Source organism: Dysidea avara, chromosome 2 (genome assembly GCF_963678975.1).
Source record: "Dysidea avara chromosome 2, odDysAvar1.4, whole genome shotgun sequence".
NCBI lineage: Eukaryota > Metazoa > Porifera > Demospongiae > Dictyoceratida > Dysideidae > Dysidea > Dysidea avara.
The window spans coordinates 42,342,693-42,358,280 of record NC_089273.1 but is presented as its reverse complement, the minus strand read 5'-3'; the positions used below and the strand labels follow the sequence as shown (position 1 = coordinate 42,358,280).

The following is a 15,588-nucleotide window of genomic DNA, read 5'->3' as shown; positions in this document are numbered from 1 at the left end:
TTTTACTTTTATCTGGTGAAGTACTTCTTCTCTGTCTGAAACAAACTTGCAAGGAAATCTTGGATCAAGAAAACTGCATTTATCTAATAAAGTTCCTGCAAGTCTGCTGTAACAATCTGAGAGATCCTTACAATTTCCCTTCATCTGTTTCATGATTGGTCTACCACTGGGCTTCACATCCACAATTGTCTTCAAAATGTGATCAAGGAGAGGATGAACTGCTGAAATTGTGACATGTTTTTCTCCTGCTAATGCATCTGTAAATTTTGATAAAGGCTCTAAAACCTTTAGCATGTCTTCAAGATTTGCAAATTCATTCTCACTGGGCATCTTGTTCCAGTGCTTCCTATCTTCAGCAAGCACTGCACATATGGCCTGATGCTGTTCAACATCATTTGATATGTGGATCCTCACCTTGTACTCACATCTGCTATCAACTTGTGCTGGATAAGGCTAGGTCTTCTTGTTTCTGACATAAATCAAGGCTTTTCTTCCAACTGTGACTAAAAACTTCAATCAGGGAATGACACTTCTTCACAGCCTGTTGCACACGATCAATATTAACTGCTTTCGTCACAGCCAAATTAAGGCCAAAGCAACTGAGCCATTCACACTGAAGCATTGCAAATGCTGCCACAAAATTTGAGCCATTATCAGTGTTAGTAGCAACAACACAGCTTATCCTAAGGCTCCAGTTTCCCAGTACATCTTGAGATGCTTCAACAATATTTTTACCAGTATGATCCTGAAATATAGTCACAGGATCTAAGCAAAGAAATTGAAGGTGCCAGTTGGAATCAATAAAATTAACTGTGAAACTCAGAAATGGACTATTAGAATTGCAGTAGTTACTGTAAAATGACTGACGTATGCTAACTTTGGTACAACAATCTTTTCCTTACCTCCACTGTATAATTGAGGAAACTGATGTTCTACAAAGTATTTTCGTCCTGATAGCGCATTAAGCTTAGACACCAACGCTCTAAATCCTGGTTTTGGATTTCTCAACAGCAGTAAAACTCCCAGTATGTTAATACAGTTGTGCAGAATATATAATTTACTTTACACAATCAACCCACTCAGAGAGCACAGTTGATAATGTGTGCGACATCGTAAATCATTAAAACTAGCCATCACAATGAGAACTGTTAAATTTTAACTCATGTGTATGCAGACAGACAGACATATACACAACCACAGAACCATCTGTTATACAACTTCTCTAACACCTCTTACAAAACGGTATGCATAAAATCCTTTGATCTTTAGGGGATAATGAGGTCTTTAGCAGTTCTGTAAAATGGTTAGATGGAAAATAAAATACTAGAAGTATCGATACCACCAATGTTACAATTCAAAATGAGTATCAATACTCAATACCAAAAGAGTCGATACTGGCACAGGTAGCTCACATGATCAACTAACAATGCCAAGCATTAAATTGCTATCTAAAGATGTTTCAAATAGCAGTCACTTACCATTTACAATGACATCTTCTTAGTTATACTTATAGCAAAAAATGTATACAAAGATATATTCATTTCAGTAGCTTTTAAGCAACATTGGTATTGTATCAATTCTTTACAAGAAGTATTGAATATTGGATCGAATCAAAAATCTTAACATTGCCCATCCTTAATATACTTCAGTCATATACTACCCAGCTATAACCATAGATAATAGAGTACACAAAACGCAACAACGTGATGACACAAAATACATAAATTTCTATTGAAATTCTGTATATTACATCACGAACATACTTGTCGTGCTTGCTGCGCTTGTATCAAAAACAGAATTTTGTAACCAACGATTGTGAAACTTCACTACAATGAACTCAAGTAAATAATTAAGGGAACTAGGATGGTACCAACCCTCAAGGAAGTTATACGCAAAACAAAATGAGATTGAAAGTGAAAGTGAAAAAAAAAAAACAGCTGGAAAAGTACTTTAAACTCCACAACATTCTTTACAAATATAGTTTCTACTTTTAAATGTGATATGCCTTTTCCTTACCATTTAACAGAGAGAACCAGAACGAATATCAGAGCAAAACAGGAACAGTTGTTCAAAAAAATCCAGCAAATTATCTTCCATTTTTGTTGAAAGTTTAAACCCACTAGCAGTGCTACGCAAGGGCAAAATTCTGTGTTGATGAAATGCCTAGCTTACCACAAGACTCAAAGTGGAACCGGCTATACAACAAGTGGCATGGATAAGGCATGAAGGTACTATGAGCAAAGGTACTATGACGTGTAACAGTCACAGTTAATGCGATACGCTCACTTTGTGACAAAATCTACGGTTTGAATTCTCTTGCCAAAATCTCTCACAAAGGCCTAAACAATTGCTATGGTCTGTTGGATTACCTTTTACGCAGCTTAGAACACTAATTTCCATAGTTGAGCTCCAAGTCACACATAATGGAAATCAAACTGGAAATTGCCTGCGTTTCATATCCCTTTTAAGTACTCGATTATCGATACTATAACCATCCTACAGTTACTACTCCAGGAAGACCTCTTTGATGTGAATCAACTTTGTAATGAGACCAAAGACTTGATACAGAAAAAAGTCTTGCTAAAAATTATGACAAACTACATGCGAATGAAAATATGAAAGGTGATAGCTCACAGTGTTGCCAGATGATTTGCTCCAAATGTTCATGTGAAAAAATAAATTTGTTCATAAAAAGTTCATAAATCCATAGTCACTTTCCGAAAACTAGCCTACACATTATAAATAGGTGGATCTCTGCGTTAGTAGGGCACTGAAGAGCAAAAAAAAAAAAAAAAAAAGGTTACCACCTAAAATTGCCAAAAGTTCATAAAAAGTTCACAGATTACTCCAGGTTCATAAAAAAGTTCATAGATTATTTCAGGTTCACAAACAAGAAAAAAAGTTGATAAATCTATGAACTTTATTCACAGCATGGCAACACTGATAGCTTAAGATTACTGAGTTCCTTATATACATGCATGTTCTACAACTGATTGTGGGTTTTGGTTATGATAATAATAATAATACCTCTCTTATGCAGTACAATAAACATACTGCTTTTACTGTGATTAACTTGTTGGACTGGGACCAAAAAGACCTCTTGCATGTGAGCTACACTGTAGGATACGGTTTGCCTGAAATCGATGCTCCATGAGTAACTGCAGTGAATTCAAGAGCCTGTGAAGGTTATGCTGGGTAAAGTGTATACCCCAATTAATGCATCATGTTAGCAAGCATAATCCTGCTATTGTCTCAGGCTCTTGAGTTACTGGAAATAATCCCTTCCAATTATCTTAGCATTTTTGGGATAGCCCACCCATATAAGATGGGAAGTCCCATCAGTTTAGTAATTCTAACCCCAAAATGTACAGAGCAGTGGACAATACCCATAACCAACCCATATAAGCAGATAATATTTTACGATTATTATGTGCATTTTTAAAATGTAGTGAACAGAGGATACAAAATTCTAGGGCTAAAACGAATATATAGAATATTCGAATTCTTATTCGATTCAAATTCGTTCAAAACAATTATTGTAACTCAAAACATCGAAATTACAGTATAGATGGTGGACACTAGTGATGAGGAATCTTTGTCAGTCTCTATAACTGCAGATGCACTAGAGATGCACCAATAAGTACTGACAATCGGATCAGTGATCAGATCAGATCAGTTGCCAATATGCCTTCCATATTAATAAAGGGCACAAACACTCTGTGAACCACAATTAGTTGCCAATATGCCTTCCATATTAATAAAGGGCACAAACACTCTGTGAACCACAATTAGTTTGCATGGCAAATATGAGTACCAGCTATGAAAAGCCTTTTGCTTAATACAAACAGTAGAAAGCCTCTATATACTATTCCAGAAAACGCTAAGTTACGAGAAGCCATAAGACTACAAATGTACAGTAAGTATACTGCTATTAGTGTTAAAATATTCTTACCCAGAACAGTAGTAGCTGCTATACTTCAAGAACAAAAACTGCACCACAGGAAAACTAAACTGATCATCTGTGTATAACAGCCATCTTGGTAACTAATCAAAACACGGAGTAATCCAGACATGGGAGCATGCACTAAAATATTTGTGGTGCCTAATTGTCTTGGTTGTGTAATAGAGGCCATACCACTGTAGGTATTTGTGAAATATAGCAAAGTTACATCACGTCTGTTTTCTCAATGCTACAAATCATCAAGACACGCGGTAGTGTGTCATGTAGCCCAAGAAGCCGGCACACCACACCGTGGGTATATTGACAGGAAGAAAGAAAACATCATTTTCACACTTTTGTATCTCGGTGATCCCTTTTCCGATTGGAACCAAATTTGCTACAGAGTTGCCCACCAGCCAGGGGAGTCTATATTCTAAAGTTGAAGGAAATCGCTCCAGCCATTTCCGAGATATGAGCTGCCAAAGTTTCGATTTTTTTTCTTCATTTTCTTCTTCGTGTTTTCGCACACTTGCAAAAATTGCTATAAAATGCAAATGCGTACTCCGATCGCCTTGAAATTTGGCACACAGAAAGGGAATCCAAAGGCAAATCCTACTATCAAATTTGGTACAAATCTAATGAATGGTTCAAGATTTATGACCGATTATTCGCGTAAAACAAGATCGATTTGTTGTCACGCCTACAGGGTAAACCGCTTCATGGAATGAGTTGAAAATTGCTATGTAGATGGAGTAACTATCGTAGGAGTGCCTTTTGGTGGTTTGAAAGGAATCGAGATAAAGACCATGGAGATATGACACAAAACCCCACCTGTGTCACAATTACGCGATCAATTTTTATGAATAAAAAAAGTATTAGTTTTTACGCCTACTAGGCAAACTGCTTAGAGCAATGAGCTGAAAATCGGTGTATAGCTGGAATACTCTTCATAGAAAGTCCTTGCAGTAGTACAGAAGAATCGGATTACAAACCACTGAGTTATGATTCAAAAGCCAACTCCATATAGCAAATGCCATATCGAGATACTCTAATAGAACAGTCACCCTAATAGAGCATTCAGCTGATTTATTTACTCGATTATAGAATTCTATTACATTGCGAGTTATTCTGTAGGGAGTTCAGCTGTAAACAGTTAATCTTATAGATAGTTCAGCAAGAAGCAAGTCACCCTATAGAGAGTTCAGCTACAAATATATCGCTGTAGTGATTCAGAACATTGCAAGTCACACTGAAGAGAGTTCAGCTATCATGTGCTACAAATTAAAACTATTAAAGATTTACAAATCTGATATCGATGTTGTTCTCAATGACAAACACATTCAGAAGTTATTAAATCACACGCAATACCAATTATATATTTACAATCAGCAAACTTAAAGGAATTTTAAGTTTGATTAGGAATCATAGAATAAAAAGTAGGGAGGCCACCTACACCTGCAGATGAGGGATTAAATGTCCACTAGTATATCTGCTGGTGTAGGCAACTTGCCTTGTTTCCCTACTTTTTTATGATCCCTAATCGAACTTTACATTGGGTCGCTGTATTTGGCGGATCACGGATCGATGGATAACGTGATGAACATACTCCACTGCTCATTGGAGATGTTTATAAACATTGTGTCAGTATATAATCTATGATTAAATATATACTTGATATATAATAATTATTTTACAAAACGCTGCACACATCACTTCATCGCTAAAATGCCCACACACTGTTTCTGGATTTTGCTAGCTAAGTGATCACTGTAACACTTGAAGGTAAAGCTGCTGATATCACATTATTACATGTGTAGATTAGGTCTATTACCTTTGATCAAACTGAAGTATTAAAGGTGCGGCCTAATCCAGCCAGTATTTTTTCTTTGTCATTTAGTCGGGAAGGTGAGACTAATTACAGCCAGCCCATGCCGCAGCTGTAATCTTACAATCATTCTATACATTAAGTTCTTTTCTCATGGGAAGAGAGTGTGCCCTGGCCATCAGACCGCTGAATTGACCTGCTTTCCTGTTCAGAATCTTCGCTTCAACAAAGATCGTCAATAGCTAATCAGCTTGCCAAGTTAACTTACTCACAATTCAATAAAATCCATAGTCTACTCAAACACCTGCCTATCCATGGCTAATGATGTACACGTGCAGTGCCAGATAGTGGACTATATAGACGTACTATATACGTATGACTGTAAACGGCCGTAGTTAAATCTGTAAATCTGGAACAGTGCGTGGGCATTTTAGCGATGAAGTGAAGTGTGCAGCGTTTTGTTATCATTAGTAAAATAATTATACCAAGTATACTACAACACTGACACAATACTTATAAACTTCTCCAATGAGCAGTGGAATGTATTCATCACATGATCCATCGATCTGTAATCCGTCGATCCGTGATCCGCCAAATATCTTAAATTCCAAATTTTCCTTATATTTGTTTGTTTACTTTTTGCAACATTATGACTGGTGAGCCCATGCATATATATAGCATCAAAAGAAATGAGAGTGCCACAGTTAATGGTTTCATCTGAATGTGCACACCAGCTATCAAATAATGACTCGAAAGTGAAGTGGCGATTATGCTTTGTTTTCAGTTATATTCAGGACAATTAACGTGCCCCACATATCAATTACTGAATTGGAAGTGGCCATTACACTATGTTCAGCCCATTTCACAGTGTTACAAATGAAGAACAGTAGGAGAAGCACATCTGCAGCTACCATGGAAAATACGAGTTTACAAACATATGGAAGCCATCGCGCTATATAGCTACTGTGAATTGACACCCTTGGTTGTCAACAAAAGAAATGGGACATAAAGGAGAACAAAGGTAAGTCCTTGAAGGATGCATCTTACATACTGCAGTGTACCAAAAGGTGCAGCGCAGGACGAAGTGACATCAAACAGTGAAAAAATTAAGCCTGTATCCTTAGCTATTATCGGATTATGCTTGTCTGAAGGCATTCAGTTGATCAGTAGAAACTTCCACTAGATTTTTTTTTTTAATTGTAGCAACTTTTTGGAACATTTCAGGTCGTATTGTGTGTGTGTTTAGGGTGATATTTTTGGTCAAAAAAGCCCAAACCTTCACGATCCCTACTATACAGTACTACTTTACTGTATGATAAGTGCATTACTTAAATTTGCATGTGCTAATTTCCACAGGTGAATTGAATGGAATGTATCATATGATCATGATGTGTTGACAATTTTTAAGATTGTTGAATTTGGCTTGTGTAACAGTAAAAACTTTAATGAACTAACACTATACAGTGTCTTGTGAATATCCAACCTCATTCACCAGAAGACTTGTTGATATGACCAATTCATGGCAGCTGGCGCAGAACCAACAAATTACTCTGCTGTATAAAAGAAGGTAATTTTGCTTGTGCTAAATTAAAATCATTGTTGATACACTCAGTTATTAGCAAAATTAAATATGTTAGCCTTAAATTTGAATTCTAAAGTAGACACTAAAAATGAGACAATCAAAGCTCTTATGTTTGTAGTAAATTGAGGATGGGTGTCACAGGGGATTTACTGTTGAGCAGCTACTCTAGTATGAGATTACTAATTTTGCATTCTTTCTGGTTGACAAGGATGGTAACTTGAAGAAGAATGATAAATCTCAGCATAGCACTGGACTGTTAAAGTTATGCCCACAAAAGGACCAGAAACCTCCCCACTAACCAATGCCATGGTTATTTACTTTATGGCCTTAGTGAGAAAGCTTTCCTTAAGGAAGCTGGATCCACTTGTTGAGACATTTCGTGATTTTGCTGATGCACATGACGCCTATGGTTACCAAAGCTGGGCACATCTCGGATGAAATTTAAACTATGTTTATAGAGAGGACAGTATCAAGGATGCAGAAAAGAGTCAGAAGAAGAAAGGCCACAGAAATGATAAATGATATAGTTCTTGATAAGATATTTCCATATCAAAAATTCCAGTAGTATACTGGTCATCTTCTGTTAGCTAAACTGCCTTCCAGGCATTCTACGTATGTTGATTGGCTGATATCACCAAGGCAGTAAGCCTTTATACCTCGGTATATCACTATACGTATGGATGTTGTCAACTGAGTGTACTTTTGTATTTCTTTGGCTGAACTGCACTCACAAGGAAGCTGATGCAGGAATTTTTAAGTCACCAGTCTGGGCTTACTTCCATGTTCCATCACGTTGTTATCAGGTGGTAGAGATGTCTTTGTGTGTTTGCTATATCACATCACAGTTAATTGGAGATGTCTTGGTCTCCAAGAGCTCTAGCTGATTCGCATTTCAGGAACAACACTACCACTTCACAATATCTGCAGAGAGCTGGGAGATGAGCTGACATGGTGCCTTCCTATGCTCCATGCACTGACTGGGTTAGACACCACCAGAATATCAAACAAGCATGCAGCACTCAAAGCCATCCCAACCCAGAAAATTATTCTCTGGTTGTGAATTTTCACTATCCACCACTCAATAACAATTGCATTCAACCCGAAGATATTTTGAGTGGTCAAGCCATCCATGGACTGCAACAGAGGTCATAGTCATGCACACTATACCTTTTCTTGATCTGATGTGATGTTTAAGTCAGAGATTATCTCTTTCATGTGATACTCAACTGCATATGCTAAGCATGTCAAGCTAGGAAGTCAGGGGGCATGCTCCCTCAAGGAAAATTTTGAAAAGAAAATGGCATGTGGAGGCTATTTTTTTGATTGTAATTGCTAATGCATGATATGCATGATATGCATGATCAATTAGCTCAATGCAATACCATGCAGTTGACTCATTGGAACTTTTGAAAAGAAATGTAAAGACAATTAACATAAATGTAAATGATTTAGACCAAGCAGTATAATGAGAAGTGGCTATAATCCGTACTGAATGCTCTATTACAGTATATTACAATGACTGCTCTATTAAAGTATCTGGATCTTTTTACAATTCAAGTATAGCTGAGAAGTGGTCAGCACCGTGTCACTATGGGCCCTCAGTGCTTAGTACTACAGCTATAGATTCTATTATGTGTGGTACAGTAATGCTGTCTAGTAATGTTTGAGTAGAAAATCCGGGGTGCCATAACTCAGGTATGCTCAGCCTGTTGTTGAGCATTTTTTACTGAGGCAGCTGCCTCGGTTGCCTCAATGGTAGCTATGCCACTGGTTGCATGCCACATTTGTTTAATGCCACTTTTATTTAAAATGCATTCAACTCATGAACATAAAAAGATACAATCAATACTAACCAGCTGCTAATAACATACATAGTTATGAAACAAATTTTTAGTAGGGAAAAAGCCTAGTGGTTCACTAGATAAAAAACCCTCCGTGTACATGTATACTAATATAACTATTTTTAAGTGCAGTTATGATATAAGTCTGTGCAAGCTTAAAACAGCTTGTGTCTCAGTCACATTCGGCCAAGAACTTGGAATGATTTTATAACTATCATCACTGGCACCAACCCATTGTACTATATCATAGTAGTAATTCCAAATGAACCACTGCCAGTAGACTGGATCATCACTGCAGTAATCTATATGCCATCTTTTATAGCGTGCATTAACGGTTCGATAGTCACTGTACTGATGTAACTTCCAGTTGGTATCACTATTCTTGAATGAAATCGAAGAGCGTACAACTTCTGAGCAAGTACTGAAGTATAATTGATTTGTGATACTGTCCACATATGTTCCTAAACATTGATAACGGTGTAGTTTAATGGAATGATCATGAGAACTATCAGCATTTGTCATCTCGCATTGTTCCTGACAGAAGGGACACATTTCTGTACACCCAATTAGTTGACTGTATAGTATATCCTCTGGTGAGTTGCTGCGACTGCTCATTGTGGACAAAATCCTAGATGCATTGGAGAAAGTATTCTGGAGTTTTCCCTTTATTTTTGTAATTCCAGTGATTACATCCTCTGTAAATTCAGACACATTGCATTCATCAACCATTACATTAAGTTTGCTTTGATCAAGACGGACTTTGCCATCCACCTTTTTATTAAATTCAGCCAACCAAGTTTTAGTGTAGTGGATATCGCCACGATCCCTGAGAGACTTTACACCTTTATCTATTCCTTCTAACAATTTTGACAATGTATCTTGAGCAAGTGTTTGTATTCTGTATTTATAGTCATCAAGGTAATACCTTATCCAGTCACGAAAGCAACCATGCATATCAGTCAAATATGTTTTATACTTTGAGAAACTCCTCTCTGTGACCAGCTTTTCCAAAATAGCTATTTTAAATTCTCTTTTACTATTTAAACAACTATAACCTTTTTTTTTTTTAATTTGTAGTACAATCTTACCCTCAAGGTCACGTTTCACTGCTTCTTCAACTGAACTCCTAAGAAGATCACATAAGGTATTTGCTGCTGCCTTCTCAGCACTCACCTTGTTGCACAGATCTTTGAAATTCTTTAAGAAAGTGCTCTTTAATCCGTTTAATCTTGCTATAGGATCATTGTCATCCTTCACTTTCTTTGTTGTTTGTTTAAACACATGACAGGCACTAGTACATGCCACCAGAGCCAAGTCCACTTTATATTCTGGCGTGAAAACAAATCTGCTTTTCTTCTCTGGTGCACTCAATTCATCAACTGCTTTGAACAGGTTCTTTAACATTTCATATATATAGGATGAACTAAATGGCTTAGTGTCTTTTTTAACTGAGCTCAAGTACTGAGATATTCTATTAAGGTAACCCTCAGTTAATTGTGTTGCTAAACGGACATCATCATTGTCAAGGGATTTGATCCCCCACCATTTTGTTGAGCTGAGATGAGTTGTTTTTTGAATATCAAGTTTCAGAGAACGGCTCCTCTGTTTTAGAGGCGTATATGATAGCTTTCTAATCACCAAATGATCACTGGCTTTCAATGTTTCCCTTAATATTTTACCCAGTGATGTTTCTATGTCATAGTCTGATGGGTAATTTACTTTTTGTTCTTGCTCGGCAAAACCTTCCATCCATTTTTCCCATTCGATTTCAAACGTTTCTTTGATTTCTATATCACTAAGCTTTTTTCCTTCATTCTTATTTACAACTTCTCTAATATGGCCCCTGACTTCTGCTATTTTAGTTTTCTCCATTTTTTCAATCTCAACATGGTTTAGTTTATTTTTCAGCAATTCCATGTAGCATGACTCTGCTTCTTTTTCACTTTCAGCTTCAAGCTTCCTCAGGTTATCCTCAGTCTCCTGTTTCCATGTTGACAAAGTCCCTGAGTGCTCACTAGAGTTGAAAAATTTTGTCATCTCCTCTGCTAGTTCTGAATATATCTTTGCAATCTTTTCCTTTGCTTCATTATAGCAAGCCTTTGCAATTCCCTCAATGTGGCTATCTTTGGACTCACAATCCCAAGAAGAAATTTTATTTTCGGTAGCATGTTTCCACTGTAACATTTCATGCTGCATTTTCCAAGACCACTTGCCGAACTGAGTGTCAAGTTCACTGTAAGCACTGACCTCAAGAGTGTTCTTGAAACTGAAGAGAAAGTTTTCTTCAAGAACGGCCAGCCACAAGTTTTTAATACGAAGTTTGAAAGTCTCTAAAGAACACCGACATGTTTGCTTTCTTTTTGTCAACTCGATCAATGCCACCTTCAGCTTGTGAGCACTTTCACTGTAGCCTAGATTAACTGGTGCCATTGGGGGGTCTCCCTTCCACAAACCAGGGAAATAAAACACGTCTGTTAAGTCACTAAAATCGATGACATCACTAAATTTGCTATACTGTCCTACACAGTTTTCTACTAGTCCTGCAGCTTGTGTCATCTCATCCAGCTTTGCTTGGAATTTCTGCCTTCCTAGCAACCCTTTACTGGCTGCAAGAGCATCTGGAACATTTTGGTGTACAAACTGACAACTAGGGTTCATTTCAACTTTTCTCATTCGGATAAATGCATGGAGTGCTGTTTGCAGTATATCATCCAGATCTCCTGGTGCTTCACCAAATATGTTAATGATGGTGGCATCAGCAACACCAATAACAAATGTGGCCAGTTCATTATCATGTTTTAATCCATGTAGTTGTAATTCAGGAGCACGTAAACCTTCTGTATCAACAATCAAAACATAATCACAATCAATTTCTTCTCTAAGAGAATCATCAAGAGGAAGAAGTTGGATGTATGCACCTCTAGTGCATCGACCGGCACTGACATTAAAGTGAAGACCAAACATAGTGTTGAGTAGAGTTGACTTTCCTGTGCTCTGAATACCCAAAACAGAAAGAACAAACACTTTTCCACCATGTTTCTCTCTTGCATTCTTTCCACACACCATCTTCAACTTCTCAATCACAGCTAGTACCCATGTGACTGGCACGTGTGAGGCATCTCCATCCATCAATTCCAAGGCATGACCTTCACTCATGATCTCTGCCATGACTTGAGGAAGGTGTTTAGCTTCATCTCTTAATCTGTCTGGTATGTCACCTGTGCTGGGATCAATCCTAGCTTCATAAATTTGTCCCATTTCTCGGAAAAGATGCTCCAGGCCAAACGAGGCATGTATGAGTTCTTGATTTTGTTCCTTTAGCTGTTTAGTTAACTCTTGCGCTTTGGGGGTGTCACTCTTTTCCTTCAGACTTAGTAGTTGTTCCCTGGTATATTGATACTTAGCATGTAGTTTAGGCAAAACTTTCTTTGAATGATCATCAAGAAGTAACTTTAACCACTGAAAAAAAAAAAATTCTTACGTTTATGTCTTTTTCCATCAAAGCTTTCATAAAGTAATCCATCAGTGGTGTTAGGGTTGTTGAGAGTTTAATCTGAGATTTTCGAATAGTCATTTTTTCTTTATCTTTTTGTAAATTATATTCTGTGATGGTTGTGTCTTTTCTCTTGGTTTGACGATATCTTTCTTTGTCATGCATAGCCCATTGGTGCCACAGTTCTGGTCCTTGTAATGGTAACAATTTCTGTTTTACTGCACTATAATGGACTGAGTGAACTTGTTTCATTACCAAATCAGCCAGCCTTTTCCCAGCCTTAGAATATTTATTGTCTTCATCAACTGTAATGTTTGCTTCATAAGCAAAATGACAACAAGCAGAGAGAGGTTTGAAATTTTCTATGTAAACACTTTCAAGCTTTTCTACCACTTTTTGTTGGATTTTTGTTCCAATAGTTGCCATGTTCTTATTTTTCAGTTGTATTTTAGAACATTTATCTTCTGGAATTACTTTATGGAGCAGTTCAAGCCTTTTCTTTCGGCCTTCTTTACTCTCTTTCTTTCCCTTACCTTCATCAAGTAGGAGAACAATACCTCCTGGAGCTACTGAAAATTTTTGCAGTATTTTAATATTATCTCCATCTATGTTTCCTTCAGCAATCAACACAACAGAGAGAACACTGATCTTCCGTAGAAACTCCACTTGCTTCAGATATAGTTGGGCATCACCACGGAGGTTAAGAAAGATGATTGCGTCAGAGTAAAAGTCTGTTTCTTTTCCCGTTGGATAATAACAACACAGCTCTACTTGACCATCAACAAAATTTCTTTCACAAGTGCCTCCTTCGCAATCCCAATTGAAAAAACACTCTTGGCCACCAATAACATTGTTGAGAATTTTTGATTTTGATAATTGCAACTCTCCTAGTCTCAGGAAAGAAATGATGGGACCTTTATAGTCAACTATTCGGCACTCTTTACCACCATGTTTGTGACTTTTCCATCCTCTGAAGAGTGAACGTAATGCCCAGAGAAGAAATGTCAGTGACCCATCAACTGGGTTTGGTAGGAGCAGAGGAACAGCTAGTTGACATAGTGATAACTTTGTCATCACATCTTGACGGAGAATATCGTCACAACAATGTATAACAGCTAACAAACAATCAACAGGATGAATCCTACCATCATCATCATCATCAGAATCACTGTCTGCATCACTGCTGTGCTCTCTCTGGCTAGTGGTGCTCTGGTACAAACAAGATCTACATCTGATATCAGACATCATTATCTTTTGTAGGATGAGATAGGGTAATACAGGTAGCTGGTCAGTGGTCTTAGTGACATTTAGTGTTTTATGGCTAATTGTCATGGCATCTCTTAGTGATAACCGTTGAGGAAATTTGTCCATCAAGTTCATGTCCTTTAGAAAATCCAAAAACTTTTCTTCTTCATTCTTGCTGTTAGGACAAGTGTCGCCTTCACTATCATTGTTTATTGTTTCTGCCATATTACCTGCATAGTATACAGTGTAGTCATTCAACGATTTTAACTAGTAGAGGGTTAGGAGACATGCTAGGAGAACTTACATACATACGTGGCTTATCCTCACTGACTTCAATAGTATATGAACAGCAATGTAAGCAGGCAAAGTACGTGCTTTTCAATTCCGTTGAAAATGACTGTTTTGCCAGAGTTGCTTGCACTTATATAGCTACTATGTACAGCTGTTGTACACGTGATAATTGCTCCACTGGGAAACCAGATGTCATAACTTGACAATAATTTTAATAACTTTAAGACAGTAGCAACATACAACAACTGAACAAGTACAATTATACAACCATAAAACCACAGGTACAGAACAATGGATAATTAAACAGTACAAAACACACATGAGAAAATAAGTACAAGGGTAATTAATTACAAAACCAAAAGAGGAAAAACAGGTTACACAAAAACACATGAATATATTTAACTAAGTACAAAAACATGTGAATAAGATTAAGAAAGTCTGTACAAACAATGCATCTAATCACTAAGTAATAGTTAGAGACCTACCATGACGATCTTCGTGATTTTAAAAACCCGAGGCAAAGCCGAGGTTTTTTAAGCCCACAATTTTAAATGAATGCCTGGTAGATTTTTACATAAATTGTCTTGGATTTTTTTTACTAAAGAATAATGTGCATGTTGGTCCTTGTATATAGTAAAGCACATTATAATAGAAATGGTCACATCACAACCATTCAACAAATCAAACATTATAACTTGTAGTCATCTGTAAGTCTTGGTTAGGTTTTCTGAGAAATGTTGATATAATTTCAGTCCACCACACAAAAGATTTCTAACAATTCATACTAACAGGTGTTCAATAACCACATCGAGATGTGACACATCATTAAGCAGTTTAACAGCTGCATAGTTTGAAAATCTTTAATAGCTGTAAACAGGTGGATAGCAACCATAGTAACAACAACAACAATAGCAGATAAACAATACGATGAGACCTATGTATTGCTATCTACAAATTTACGTACTAATGTATATATTTTGTCTTTGTGTTGTACATGGAGAATAACACATGTGTATCTATATATAAGTACATGGAAGGAATGCACACACTCTTGTATCATAGTGTTTATGTACTGTATATTTTTAGCTACCTAAAGGTTAAAAAATGATTTGGCAAGGATCAATTTATATTTTTCTACTGTAATCTGACTGGAATGAGAGCATATCAGTAATGGCTTCTCACCTACTGAGCATCTGACTGTACGTTCTCCCTTCTTTGGATCTTTTTTCTTATTAAAGAGTAATGTGCGTGCACATTGGTCCTTGTATATAGTATAGCATATTATAAAAGAAATGGTCACATATCAACCATTCAGCAAATCAAGCATTATCATCTGTAGTCTTGATTAGGTTTTCAAAGAAATGTCAGGTA

The 15,588-nt window shown here is 36.9% G+C and overlaps 1 protein-coding gene across 1 annotated transcript; it reads right to left on the bottom strand.

Moving 5' to 3' along the window:
• Positions 1-9,320: 9,320 nt before the first annotated feature.
• On the bottom strand, positions 9,321-14,013 carry LOC136248116 (interferon-induced very large GTPase 1-like). The gene is made up of 2 exons (XM_066039930.1): positions 12,670-14,013; positions 9,321-12,614 (listed from the first exon to the last, which is right to left on the bottom strand). The coding sequence occupies exons 1-2, from the start codon at positions 14,011-14,013 to the stop codon at positions 9,321-9,323; spliced, it is 4,638 nt and encodes a 1,545-aa protein (XP_065896002.1).
• Between the last annotated feature and the right edge of the window lie 1,575 nt (positions 14,014-15,588).